Source organism: Staurois parvus, unplaced genomic scaffold (assembly GCF_062004578.1).
Source record: "Staurois parvus isolate SC_StPar_1 unplaced genomic scaffold, SC_StPar_1.0 ptg000618l, whole genome shotgun sequence".
In the NCBI taxonomy this organism is placed as follows: Eukaryota; Metazoa; Chordata; class Amphibia; order Anura; family Ranidae; genus Staurois; species Staurois parvus.
Genome location: NW_028318414.1, coordinates 1,153,059 through 1,166,750, shown reverse-complemented (window position 1 = coordinate 1,166,750; position 13,692 = coordinate 1,153,059). Strand labels below are relative to the sequence as shown.

The window sequence follows — 13,692 nt, the reverse complement described above, 5'->3', positions numbered from 1 at the left end:
ATAGAACTATTGCCTTACATCACAAAATATGTACTGCAGCATTTATCAGTGCATCTGCATCCACGGTTTTCTCCCTGTTCCTCTGGCAAAAATCCCACAAATACCTGTTAAGCTTGCCGAAGAAGTCCACCTATTGCAGCCTTGATGGTGTGGAAATGATGCTGCATTGCTCCTGAATTCACAGCAGAGTTGCCCCTCTCATGTAGTCTACAGTGGGATAAGAAAATGTTGTTGGGGGCCATGGTTATTAGCATTTTCACTGCCGATTCACAAGCCCTTAGCTTGTTAGCACATGGCAACAGCTAGTACTGCCCACTGATTTCTAGATTTAAAGCACTGTCTCTGTCGCTGAATGCCCATCCCCCATTGTGAGCTGAAGAATCTGGAATTTTGAGACACAAATTAGAAAAAATTTTGCTTTCTTTTGGAGAGAAAGTTGCTTACTTTTTGAGGCTTGTGCATCACATACACTCTGTGCACAATTATTAGGCAAGTGAGTATTTTCACCAAATCATTATTTTTTTGCATATTGTTTAGTTCCAAGCTGTATAAACTCGAATGCTTATTGGATTTAAAGGAGAAGTACAGTCAAAGCTCTTTTGGCTGTATCTCTCCTGTGGATCACAGGAGTGCAGTTTGTTCCACCCTCCTGTGACCCATTTTCAGCTGACGGCGGCTCAGACCTATGCTGCATCCACCTAGGTAAGTATGACTGGACAAAAAAAATCCCATACTTCTATTTTAAGCAGATCAGGTGATATGTATTTGTGTAATGAGGGAGGGTGTGGCCTAAGGAGAAAAAATATATATCAAGGTGTGCATAGTTATCAGGCAGCTTCTTTTCTTCAGGCAAAATGAGCCAAAAAAGAGATTTAACTGACTTTGAAAAGTCAAAAATTGTAAAAAGTCTTTCAGAGGGATGCAGCATTCCAGAAATTATGAAGATATTGGGGCATGAAAACAGAACCATCAAACGTTTTGTTGTAAATAGTCAACAGGGTCGCAAGAAACGTGTTGAGAAAAAAAGAAACGCAAATTAACTGCCAAAGATTTGAGGAGAATCAAATGTGAAGCTACCAGGAACCCATTATCCTCCAGTGCTGTCATATTCCAGAACTGCAACCTACCTGGAGTATCCAGAAGTACAAGGTGTTCAGTGCCCAGACACATGGCCAAAATAAGGAAAGCTGAAAAATGGCCACCACTGAACAAGACACATACGTTAAACATCAAGACTGGGCCAAGAAATATCTGAAGACAAATTTTTCAATGGTTTTATGGACTGATGAAATGAGAGTAATTCTTAATGGACTAGATCAGCAATGGGCAAACTACGGCCGCGGGCCGTATACGGCCCGGCGGACCGTTTAATCCGGCCCGCGGAGCGTGATACTGTCAGGATGGCTGTCAGGATGTGTGTAGGCGGGGCAGCGTGACGAACGTGAGGGGAGCTAGGCTCCTCTCACAGTCCGCCCTGAAGACCGGTGTAGCATGAAAATCTGTCTCCTATGAGGATCTGTCCCCCTCGACGTATCTGCGCATGTGCCGGAGATCGCCGATCGGCTGCTAATGCCTGAAACTGGCACATGCGCAGATACGTCGAGGGGGACAGATCCTCATAGGAGACAGATTTTCATGCTACACCGGAACGGCGCGGGAACACGGCGAGAGGAACGCGCGGAGCAAAGGTAAGTGAATTGACACAGGGGGGACTTGGGGACTTAATATGGGGGATGAGTTACTATAGGGAGGATGAATTACTATGGGGGATGAATTACTATATGGGGGATGAATTACTATATGGGGGATGACTTACTATGGGGGATGAATTACTATGGGGGATGAATTACTATATGGGGGATGAATTACTATATGGGGGATGAATTACTATGGGGGATGAATTACTATATGGGGGATTAATTACTATGGGGGAATATTACTATACTTACTATGGATGACACTTACACATCATTCATCTACTCTTGGTCCGGCCCCCGGGTCCAATATATGAACCCATTGCGGCCCTCAAGTCAAAAAGTTTGCCCACCCCTGGACTAGATGGATGGCTGGATCAGTAACAGGCACAGAGCTCCACTTCGACTCAGATGCCAGCAACGTAGAGGCGGAGTACTGGTATGGGCTAGTATTATTAAAAATGAGCTAGCTGAACCTTTTCAGGTTGAAAATGGACTCAAAATCAACTCCCAAATCTTCTGCCAGTTTTTAGCTTTCTTCAAGCAGTGGTACAAGAAAAAGTCTGCATCTTTCAAGAAGACCATGATATTTATGCAGGACAATGCTCCATTGCATTCATCAAAGTATTCAACTGCGTGGCTAGCCAGGAAAGGCCCTAAAGATGAAAGAATAATGACGTGGCCCCCTTCCTCACCTGACCTAAACCCTATTGAAAACTTGTGGGCCTTTCTTAAAACGGGAGATTTTTGGTGAAGGAAATCAGTATACATCTTTGAATAGTGTCTGGGAGGCTGTGGTTGCTGCTGCACAAAAAGGTGATCAAGAAAGATCAAGAAACTGACAAACTCCATGAATGGAATGCTTATGACTGTTATTCAAAAGAAGGGTGGCAATATTGGTCACCGATTTGTTTTTAATTTTAATATGTCAGAAATTTTTATTTGTAAATGTTGCATTGTTTATTTATTATTCTCACTTTAACAGATGAAAATAAAAGTGATATAGGAAAATTTTAATTTAGTTGCATAATAATTCTGCACACTAATAGCTGTTCAATAACAAAAGCCAAAACCTCACTTTTACTTTCTTAAATATTCAAGTTTGAGGTTTATTAACATTTTGGATTGACCGAGAGCACTGTAGTTGTTCAATAATGAAATTATTCCTCAAAATACAACTTGTCTAATAATTGTGCACACAGTGTAGAAACTGGATTTGGTAAGCTTTTGAGAAAGCAGGTTGAGTGCAACACGTCAGGCAGCAGTGACATCGTCATACAGGGCGGAGCCAGGACACCATTTTGCTGAGGTTCTGTTTTTCCTAGCGATCAATTTAATGTATCATGTGAGTGCACTTATACAGGTGAAACTCGAAAAATTTGAATATCGTGCAAAAGCTCATTTATTTCAGTAATGAAACTTGAAAGGTGAAACTAACATATGAGATAGACTCATTACATGCAAAGCAAGATAGTTCAAGCCGTGATTTGTCATAAGTGTGATGATTATGGCTTACAGCTCATGAAAACCCCAAATCCACAATCTCAGAAAATTAGAATATTGTGAAAAGGTCCTGTATCAAAGCACATTAATAGAAAGTTGTGTGGAAAAAAAAGGTGCACAAGCAGCAGGGATGACCGCAGCCTGGAGAGGATTGTCAGGAAAAGGCCATTCAAAAGTGTTGGGGACTTTCACAAGGAGTGGTCTGAGGCTGGAGTCAGTGCATCAAGAGCCACCACACACAGACGGATCCTGGACATGGGCTTCAAATGTCGTATTCCTCTTGTCAAGCAGCTCCTGAACAACAAACAACGTCAGAAGCGTCTTACCTGGGCTAAAGAAAAATAGACCTGGTCTGTTGCTCAGTGGTCCAAAGTCCTCTTTTCTGATGAGAGCAACTTTTGCATCTCATTTGGAAACCAAGGACCCAGAATAAGGAGGAAGAATGGAGAGGCACACACTACACAATGCTTGAAGTCCAGTGTGAACTTTTCACAGTCTGTGTTGATTTGGGGAGCCATGTCATCTGCTGGTGTTGGTCCACTGTGCTTCATTAAGTCCAGGGTCAATGCAGCCGTCTACTAGGAGATTTTGGAGCACTTCATGCTTCCTTCCACAGACAAGCTTTATGGGGATGCTGACTTCATTTTCCAGCAGGACTTGGCACCTGCCCACACTGCCAAAAGCACCAAAACCTGGTTCAATGACTGTGGGATTACTGTGCTTGATTGGCCAGCAAACACGCCTGACCTGAACCCCATAGAGAATCTATGGGGCATTGCCAAGAGAAAGATGAGAGACATGAGACCGAACAATGCAGAAGAGCTGAAGGCCGCTATTGAAGCATCCTGGTCTTCCATAACACCTCAGCAGTGCCACAGGCTGATAGCTTCCATGCCACGCCGCATTGAGGCAGTAATTGCTGCAAAAGGGGCCCAAACCAAGTACTGAGTACATATGCATGCTTATGCTTTTCAGAGGTCCGATATTGTTCTATGTACAATCCTTGTTTTATTGATTGCATGTAATATTCTAATTTTCTGAGATTGTGGATTTGGGGTTTTCATGAACTCTAAGTGTCAGGGCTCCCAGGTATGACCAGAGGTGTGTGACTGATGCAGGGAAACGCAGACTTCAGATATGTGATAAACAATACAATTTATTAACACTAACCATACAAACATAAACGCAGTGCAATACTAAACATAATACAGTGCAAACAAACCAAACCAAACCACCCACAGATAACAGTACATACAAGCAAGCGTCGTCAGGCAGGCCGGGTCAATATCAATTGGGCAGGTAGGTACAGGGGGAGCAAGCGGAGAATGGTCGGGGTCACAGGCCAGGTTCAGCAGGTAGCAAGCAGCGTAGTACAAAGGGTCAGGCAGAGGGATGGTCAGGGTCACAAGCCAGAGATCAAAACAGGTAACAAGCAGCGTAGTACAGAGGGTCAGGCAGAGGGACAGAAACAGGATGCAGGACAGATACAGGGCCCAGGACAAACACAACACCAAGGCAGAGTCTGTGGGTCTGGCCATCCCTTAAATACCCCAGCATCATCAGTTCCAGGTGTAGCTGGCTGAAAGGTTGAGTCTCTGATTGCTGGGAGCACCCGCTGGCCAGCCCTGGTACTGCAGATCAAAAGGCAGGTGAGTCCCACCATTGCTGGCCAGTCCATTCCTAACAGTACCCCCCCCCAAGGAGCGGCCTCAGGACGCTCCAAACAGTCCTAGCTGGGCAAAATGTTCCACCGCCCGGGTCTGGTAACTGGCGGGATATCAAAGACTGGCACACCGGGCAGGACTCCGGGCAGCGGCACACCGGGCTGGACTCCGGGCAGCGGCACACCGGGCTGGACTCCGGGCAGAGGCACATCGAGCAGAGGCACACCGGGCAGAGGCACATCGGGCAGAGGCACACCGGGCAGAGGCACATCGGGCAGAGGCACATCGGGCAGAGGCACATCGGGCAGGACTCCGGGCAGAGGCACATTGGGCAGAGGCACATCGGGCAGGACTCCGAGCAGAGGCACACCGGGCAGAGGCACACCGGGCAGAGGCACATCGGGCAGAGGCACATCGGGCAGGACTCCGGGCAGAGGCACATCGGGCAGGACTCCGGGCAGAGGCACATCGGGCAGGACTCCGGGCAGAGGCACATCGGTTTACCAGGCGAAGCGGCAGGCAGCGGGCCACCGGGCGGAGCAGCGGGCACAGGGCCCCCGGGCGGAGCGGCGGGCACCGGGCCCCCGGGCGGGGCGGCGGGCACCGGGCCCCGAGGCGGGGCGGCGGGCACCGGGCCCCCAGGCGGGGCGACGGGCACCGGGCCCCCAGGCGGGGCGACGGGCATCGTGCCCCCAGGCGGAGCGGCGGGCGCCGGACCCCCAGGCGGAGCGACAGGTCTCGGGCCCTCAGGCGGAGCGGCGGGCGCCGGACCCCCAGGCGGAGTGGCGGGCGCCGGACCCCCAGATGGAGCGACAGGTCTCGGGCCCTCAGGCGGAGCGGCGGGCGCCGGACCCCCAGGCGGAGCGACAGGTCTCGGGCCCTCAGGCGGAGCGGCGGGCGCCGGACCCCCAGGAGGAGCGACAAGTCTCGGGCCCTCAGGCGGAGCGGCGGGCGCCGGACCCCCAGATGGAGCGACAGGTCTCGGGCCCTCAGGCGGAGCGGCGGGCGCCGGACCCCCAGGAGGAGCGTCAGGTCTCGGGCCCTCAGGCGGAGCGGCGGGCGCCGGACCCCCAGATGGAGCGACAGGTCTCGGGCCCTCAGGCGGAGCGGCGGGCGCCGGACCCCCAGATGGAGCGACAGGTCTCGGGCCCTCAGGCGGAGCGGCGGGCGCCGGACCCCCAGGTGGAGCGACAGGTCTCGGGCCCTCAGGCGGAGCGGCGGGCGCCGGACCCCCAGGCGGAGCGACAGGTCTCGGGCCCTCAGGCGGAGCGGCGGGCGCCGGACCCCCAGGAGGAGCGACAGGTCTCGGGCCCTCAAGCGGAGCGGCGGGCGCCGGACCCCCAGGCGGAGTGACAGGTCTCGGACCCTCAGGCGGAGTGGCGGGCGCCGGACCCCCAGGCGGAACGACAGGTCTCAGGCCCCCAGGCGGGGCGGCGGGCACCGAGTCACCAGGCACAACCGTGGGCTCCGAGTCAACTGGGATGACCGCTGGCACTGGGTCAGACATTGGATCGTCTGGCTGGACAGCGGGCATCGGGTCACCAGGCATCAGGTCATTTGGCTCGACAGCGGGCACCGCGTCATCTGGCAAGGCAGTGGGCTCCGAGTCAACAGGCACGACAGTGAGCACCGGGTCATCAGGTACCGGATTGTCTGGCTCGACAGCGGGCATCGGGTCACCAGGTATGACAGCGGGCACTGGGTCACCAGGCATCAGGTCATTTGGCTCGACAGCGGGCACCGGATCAGGTACCGGATCATCTGGATCAACAGCGGGCATCGAGTCAACTGGCCTAATAGGATCGTCAGGCTGGATCAGTTCATCAGGCCGAGTAGAGGCATCAGGCCGAGTAGAGGCATCAGGCCGAGTAGAGGCATCAGGCCGAGTAGAGGCATCAGGCCGAGTAGAGGCATCAGGCCGAAGAGAGGCATCAGGCCGAAGAGAGGCATCAGGCTGCATACAGGCATCAGGCTGAAGAGAGGCATCAGGCTGAAGAGAGGCTTCAGGCTGAGTAGAGGCTTCAGGCTGAGTAGAGGCTTCAGGCTGAGTAGAGGCTTCAGGCTGAGTAGAGGCTTCAGGCTGAGTAGAGGCTTCAGGCTGAGTGGAGGCATCAGGCTGAGTAGAGGCTTCAGGCTGAGTAGAGGCTTCAGGCTGAGTAGAGGCTTCAGGCTGAACCACGGAAGGCAGGCTCACCGGTTTGGATACTGGCAGGATGGTATTGGTTGGAAAGAATTTTCGCTTTTTTCTGGTTTTAACTACTGGAGCACTGCAAGTAAACGCAGGTCTGCAAACGAATGGAGCAGCTGGAGACAGAGAAGAACTGGAGGATGGAACAGGAGAGGGAGCGGTTGCTACAGAGGGCTCTTTTACAGGGTTAAAGGCAGGATAGGTGCAGCGAGTGGGAACAGGGTACTGACATGCGGTAGATAGCAGGGCAGGAGGAGCTGTTGGGAATGCAGGAATAGAGTTTTGAGGAAATAGATTAGAAGCAGGACTGGGTCTTTGTAAGCTGACTGAGGCTGGGTGCAACAAGTCTGTCCATGTCTGCAGTATGGGTTGAACAAAGCTGAGCTTACACAAAGCCTGTCTGACCAATGACTGCACTGCGTTTATACAATCTCTTAGTGTCTGTGGTGAACATGTGGAATAACGCTCCAGAAAGTAACCCACATCATCCTCTAATAACGACACCAGGGACTCTACCTGGTCTGCACTAAATGGTGGCAAAAATTCATCCCTGCATTCGGGGGAACCAGATGAAACCAACTCAGCACAAACCTCAATCAAAGGCTGCACCTCAGAGAACTCTGTGCCCTGATCTACTAGAACATGAGCGAGCCGTATACATTCTAGCAGTTCATCCCGGGGATACTCCTTCAGAGTCTGATAAGCATACTCCCTGTCATCAAACACTAGCAGATATAAATATTCAACCTCATCAAGATCCATCCTTCCCATCAACAAGCCAAGATGGCTTCCCTGTGCAGCCACTTCTGGTCAGGATTGGCCTTGGTGTAATGTCAGGGCTCCCAGGTATGACCAGAGGTGTGTGACTGATGCAGGGAAACGCAGACTTCAGATATGTGATAAACAATACAATTTATTAACACTAACCATACAAACATAAACGCAGTGCAATACTAAACATAATACAGTGCAAACAAACCAAACCACCCACAGATAACAGTACATACAAGCAAGCGTTGTCAGGCAGGCCGGGTCAATATCAATTGGGCAGGTAGGTACAGGGGGAGCAAGCGGAGAATGGTCGGGGTCACAGGCCAGGTTCAGCAGGTAGCAAGCAGCGTAGTACAAAGGGTCAGGCAGAGGGATGGTCAGGGTCACAAGCCAGAGATCAAAACAGGTAACAAGCAGCGTAGTACAGAGGGTCAGGCAGAGGGACAGAAACAGGATGCAGGACAGATACAGGGCCCAGGACAAACACAACACCAAGGCAGAGTCTGTGGGTCTGGCCATCCCTTAAATACCCCAGCATCATCAGTTCCAGGTGTAGCTGGCTGAAAGGTTGAGTCTCTGATTGCTGGGAGCACCCGCTGGCCAGCCCTGGTACTGCAGATCAAAAGGCAGGTGAGTCCCACCATTGCTGGCCAGTCCATTCCTAACACTAAGTAATAATCATCACAATTATGACAAATCACGGCTTGAACTATCTTGCTTTGCATGTAATGAGTCTATCTCATATATTAGTTTCACCTTTTAAGTTGCATTACTGAAATAAATGAACTTTTGCACGATATTCAAATTTTTCGAGTTTCACCTGTATATATATATATTTTTTTTAATAAAAGTGGTTTGCAGGCTGCACTTCTGGTCCCTCTCCCTTCATGCTTTCCATGATATTCCTGCTGGGGAGTATAATGGTCATCATGAAGAGTACCATGGACATGATCTGTGATATATCTCTTTGCAAAAGCGAGTCTGATCTCTTTATGCAAGTGGAGTCCATCAAATCAAGTGAGAGGACACCCCAAGAGGTTTTGGTGGTGAGCACTTTGGGTTTGCATCAATAGTGGACACAGTGTGAACCTTTTTAAGGATTTGGAAGAATTTTCTTTCACCTTCTTATAAGATTGTATGGTGTATGGGACTGAATTTTATTGTTTTTGGATGACTTGCACACACAGTTTGAGAATATTGTTTTTTTAATAGAATGTTATAGCACTATTATTTAGTGTTTTATTTTGCACCTATTCTTTATGTAGTTCCTAGAGTGCCTCACTTTGTTTTTGTTATATGGATTTGGTAATTGTTTAGACCAGGAATCACTAAATGGCAGACTGGATCTGGACAAAATGAAAGCCCTGTCCGGATCACCACGGCTGCGCCAATTAGCTGCATGTGTGTCCTCTCTCCTCCCCCCCTTCATCCAATTCAAATCAATTTCAAATCCCCGCCGCTTTCTCTCCTCTCCTACCACTGACACTCAGCATAAGATGCCTGCAGAGAGGTTTCCTGCACTGCTCCTGTGTGAACTTGGGCTAAGACAAGACTGGATTCACACAGGAGCAGTGGGGAAACTGCATGCGATTTGGACAGGACTGACATGCTATTCTTCGTGTTGAAATTCCTGTGCTTTACAGCGAAGGTTCGGTACTCGGTATCGGCGAGTATTTGACCGAAAGTATCGGTACTCTTCTAGGGATGCACTGAAAAAACCTGTATCGGTGCATCCCTAGAAGAATGAGATTCTGTGGACAAGAGTTTTTAATACACTTAATGAGTTGTTAGGGGCACCTTCTAAAATTGACAGGACTAATCTGTGTACCACATGAGCACATAGCCAGTCAGTGGGAGCCAAAATTACTGTTGTTTGGTAGGGGATCAAATAATTATTTTACTCACTGAACTGCAACTCAATCTATAACATTTGTATCATGTTTTTTTCTGGATTTATGGTTGATATTCTGTCTCTATCATTTAAAATACACCTTTGGTAAAAATTATAAACCCTTAATTTCTTTGTAAGTGGCCAAACTTGCAAAATCTGCAGGGGATCAAATAATTATTTTCTGTATATACTGTATAGTAACCTGATGTCTCATAGTAAAAACATTTTGTTTTGCTTATTATATGGTGTGTGATGGAATTTGGGGACATCTATTGTAATTTTATCTTAATATGGTTAGGTGTGGGCATGACTGCCGCTGCATACACTGCATATGCGCAGTGACGTCATTGTACGTTGCATCGTGACATCACGTCGTGTGTGATGACGTCATGAAGTTAATTTGCGTTGTGACATAAATTCATGTCAGGCATGATTACACTGCAACGTTTATTTACACCAGTACATTTTGCCATTTTGGCACCAATGGCGGCCATTTTAAACACATTTACAAGCATTCGTATTGATTGACATTTACTTCTAAAGCAGCCAGTGTGACTGTAAAAACTGGTAAGCATTCCACCCCTTCTCCCATTAGCTCAGCTGTTAGGATGTCTCTCCCTCCCTATCTCCTCCATCTATAGTTAATGGGGCTCTAGGACACAAAACTTATGGATCACCATAATTCATGAGAACAGTTTAGATGTCTCAAGCACTCAGTTGGGTGGCTAAGTAGCACTTGACGTGAACACTCTATGGCTAGGAACTTTCATTGATCAGGCTGGTGGTTCCCTTATTAGGTTCCTACAAGCTTCACACAGTTGGAAGAACCTTTCATGAAGCTTTATTTGCCAATAGGGGATAATTTAAGGTGCTAGACCACAAGTAATATATAAGAACACATGTGGTATGTGCACCTTTCCATGGGGGTCTTCCAGTATCCCATCAAGCTGGTGGCTCTCCCATTAGGCAATTATTCCATACAGTTTGAAGAACCTTCATATAAAGATCGAATTACCAACATGGCATGCTATAAGCTACATACATATATGAAGATATGTGCACTCTTTGCTCTGGATTTGTATTGCCCACATGTGGATCAGTTCTACAACACATTTAGTTACAAATATCCACTATGGGCTCTGAGCGATCATTTAGCCATAAGAAGTGCTCTATTTTCTGATACTAATATGGAGGTCTTTTTCATGTGATATAGTTATATAGTTCTTATGGACTATGCCCCCCAGTTGGGGCAAATATATCTGTCAGGATTTCGTCCATGTATTTATTCTTTATTGGGAGGTGATGCAAAGTAATTTTTCCCGTAGCTGCTATGGTTGGGTTTTTTATTAATTGGCAAATTATGGTTTTGTCAATTAGACAGTAGGTTTTTGTATAGTCTAGGTTTTTCAATAAAGAATTATTTTCATTCTAATCTTTACATGTGTCAAGCGGTTTTCTGGGTCTCTCACTCATCTAGGGATACACTATAGATCTGATATAATGAGGTTGAGCATAAGCCTGGTTTTATATTGACCCCTTTTAGATGTAAAGGGGGTGGGGGCAGGGCTGTGATGTGAAGGATCTGAGTCATAACACTAACATAAGCTTTTGACCCCTGCTGGAAGAAAATATTACTGACCGGTCCCACGTGAATTTTAATTCAATACCCCTGGTTCGAACAATCATACAAGAGCATTTAGTAGTAATTTAAAGCAGTTATCATTAGAATTGATCTTAGCAATGCTTTGAGATAATTCTGACAATATATACTCCACAGTAGTTACAATCTTTTTTGGGAAAGGTAAGGCAAATCATTACCTAATAACCTAATAAGGTATAGGACCCTATTAGCATCAAAGAAGGCCTGAATTCTCCTGGGAATTGACAAACATACATCTTGGATGGTGGATAATGGAATCTGATATCGGAGGAGGAAAACAAGCCCAAACCTTGTTCTCCAAAATTGACCATAGCAGCTCTATGATATTGAGGTTCGGTGACTGCGGCGCCCAGGGAAGGTGCGAGACTTTGTCTGCATACTTGTCAAACCATGATTTTACAATAGCAGCTGTGTGAATCGGAGCATTATTGTCTTGGCAAATGAACTGTCTTCGGGAAACAATGGGGTGCACATGGTCAGCTAAAATTTGTACACATTTGCTGGCAATTACTCTACCTTTCAAAGTGATGATGGGGCAGAATACCAAGATATGGCTGCCCATTGGCACAAGACAGTCCTGCTTGTAAACTTAGGACAGTGTTTGCCACACGTAAACACATCCAGTGGTTAGCGACAGTGTGAAGCTCGATTCCTAGGACCATATTACAGTCTTTCATTTATGAGTGTTGCATCACTCTCTCCTCATATGAGCATTAATATCAGTCTCTAGTGGTTTGACACAGGCTTCTGTCTCTTTTGGTCAAGTTGACCATGCTTATCTGACAAAGTTTTCCCGAAAACTGTATATGCCGTCATAACCTTTCATACTGTACCTCATGACACGACAAATAAATTGGCAACTTCAGTCACAGAGGCACCAGCTAAGCGGGCACCAACAATTTGCCCTCTTTGAAGCCCAGTGAGCTCTGACATGACTCCATATTTCTAGCAGCGTACGCAGTGAATGACGAAAGTAAGGTTTCCCAAATGTTAGCTAGGTGTCTCATTACACAGAAGAAGCAAAAGAATGTTACATCACTTCCACTTTCAACTCAAATCATGTCTTCACTTTCACACCAGCAAATCATGTAGTGTTTCCATAATTTTGTCCAACCCCTGTGTTTATTTTAAATGATTCAGATTAAGCATTTTTGGTGTTGCTCTCCTCAGGACTCGAAGCAGTTCACACCAGAATCAGACGTATTTGCATCAGGACTACATAGATAAAGGCTAGAGTTCTCTTCTAAATAAAATTCACACTATAATTGCACCTATATTTACAAAACTCTGTAATGATGACAGACCATGTAGTAAATCTATTTTGAAATCTTCAAATGGGTACACTAGTTCTGGTGACCCCTAAGAGATTCCCTTAATTTGCAGAGATTTTCCCTCATTTCCCATTTGGGATATGAGGGAGGAATTGAAGGTAAATCTTCTCATTGGGACTAAGATGCAAAAAAATTACAGGGGTTTTAACCCTCCCTTACTCTATCCAAAATAAAAAGAAAAAAAAGTACTTTAATCATTGGTCTTCACTATGCTGATATAGAGCAGAAGGTGTACTATACCTGGTATAGATTCCATCCACAATACCAATAGAGGCTTCTTCTGCCGGGACATAGGAGCCCAACTGTGCCATGACTGTTATGAGAGCCACCTGTTTGATGTATGAGCTCTTTCCACCCATGTTAGGTCCAGTGATTATCATTACTCTTTCCATATTTGCCTGCAGAAAGTTGGAAAGCCATGATTTATTATTCCAGCAATTAAAACCATGATTTTTTTAACACACAGGCAGTTCTGATGGAAACTTAAACAGACATTTTCAAACATGAGGCCCAGGATAGGGAGAACTAAGGTTTAAATGAACAGACACCCAACTGTGCTGAACATGTTAATAAAGAGAAAATCACAACTCAGCTATCATTTTCCAGCTTTCCAAATCCTTAGGTTTATGGGCACTTATGTTTAGCACAGCTGTACAGTACCTATGCTGATATTCAAAGTCACATTTAAGAGCAAAAAATAAAAAAAATACTCTTAAGGCCAGAACTCAAAAATAAAACTATAACAAAAGTCTAATATAATCTCACAAAACTTTTTTTTTTGTAGTTTAATGCTGAACAGACAAGGCAAATACCTTTCCACTTCCATCTCCATTTGAAAGTTGCCAGCCCAGGGTAGGGTAGTGCTAAGGTTCATCTGGTAATGAAGGTTAGGCTACTTTCACAATGCTCCTTTGCAAAAACACAGAAAAATGCGTTTTTGCCGCATTTATGGTGCGTTTTTCACCTGTGAAAAAAAACCATGTGACTCAA

At 46.9% G+C, this 13,692-nt stretch overlaps 1 protein-coding gene across 2 annotated transcripts in view; it reads right to left on the bottom strand.

The window, feature by feature from the left end:
- The window catches only part of MSH3 (mutS homolog 3), a 240,024-nt gene that overhangs the window by 43,388 nt on the left and 182,944 nt on the right, over positions 1–13,692 (bottom strand). For both annotated transcript variants that reach the window (XM_089693221.1, XM_089693222.1), the window contains one exon: positions 12,943–13,100. In XM_089693221.1, the coding sequence (XP_089549347.1) occupies positions 12,943–13,100 (158 nt within the window). The remainder of the gene's footprint in view (positions 1–12,942; positions 13,101–13,692) is intronic.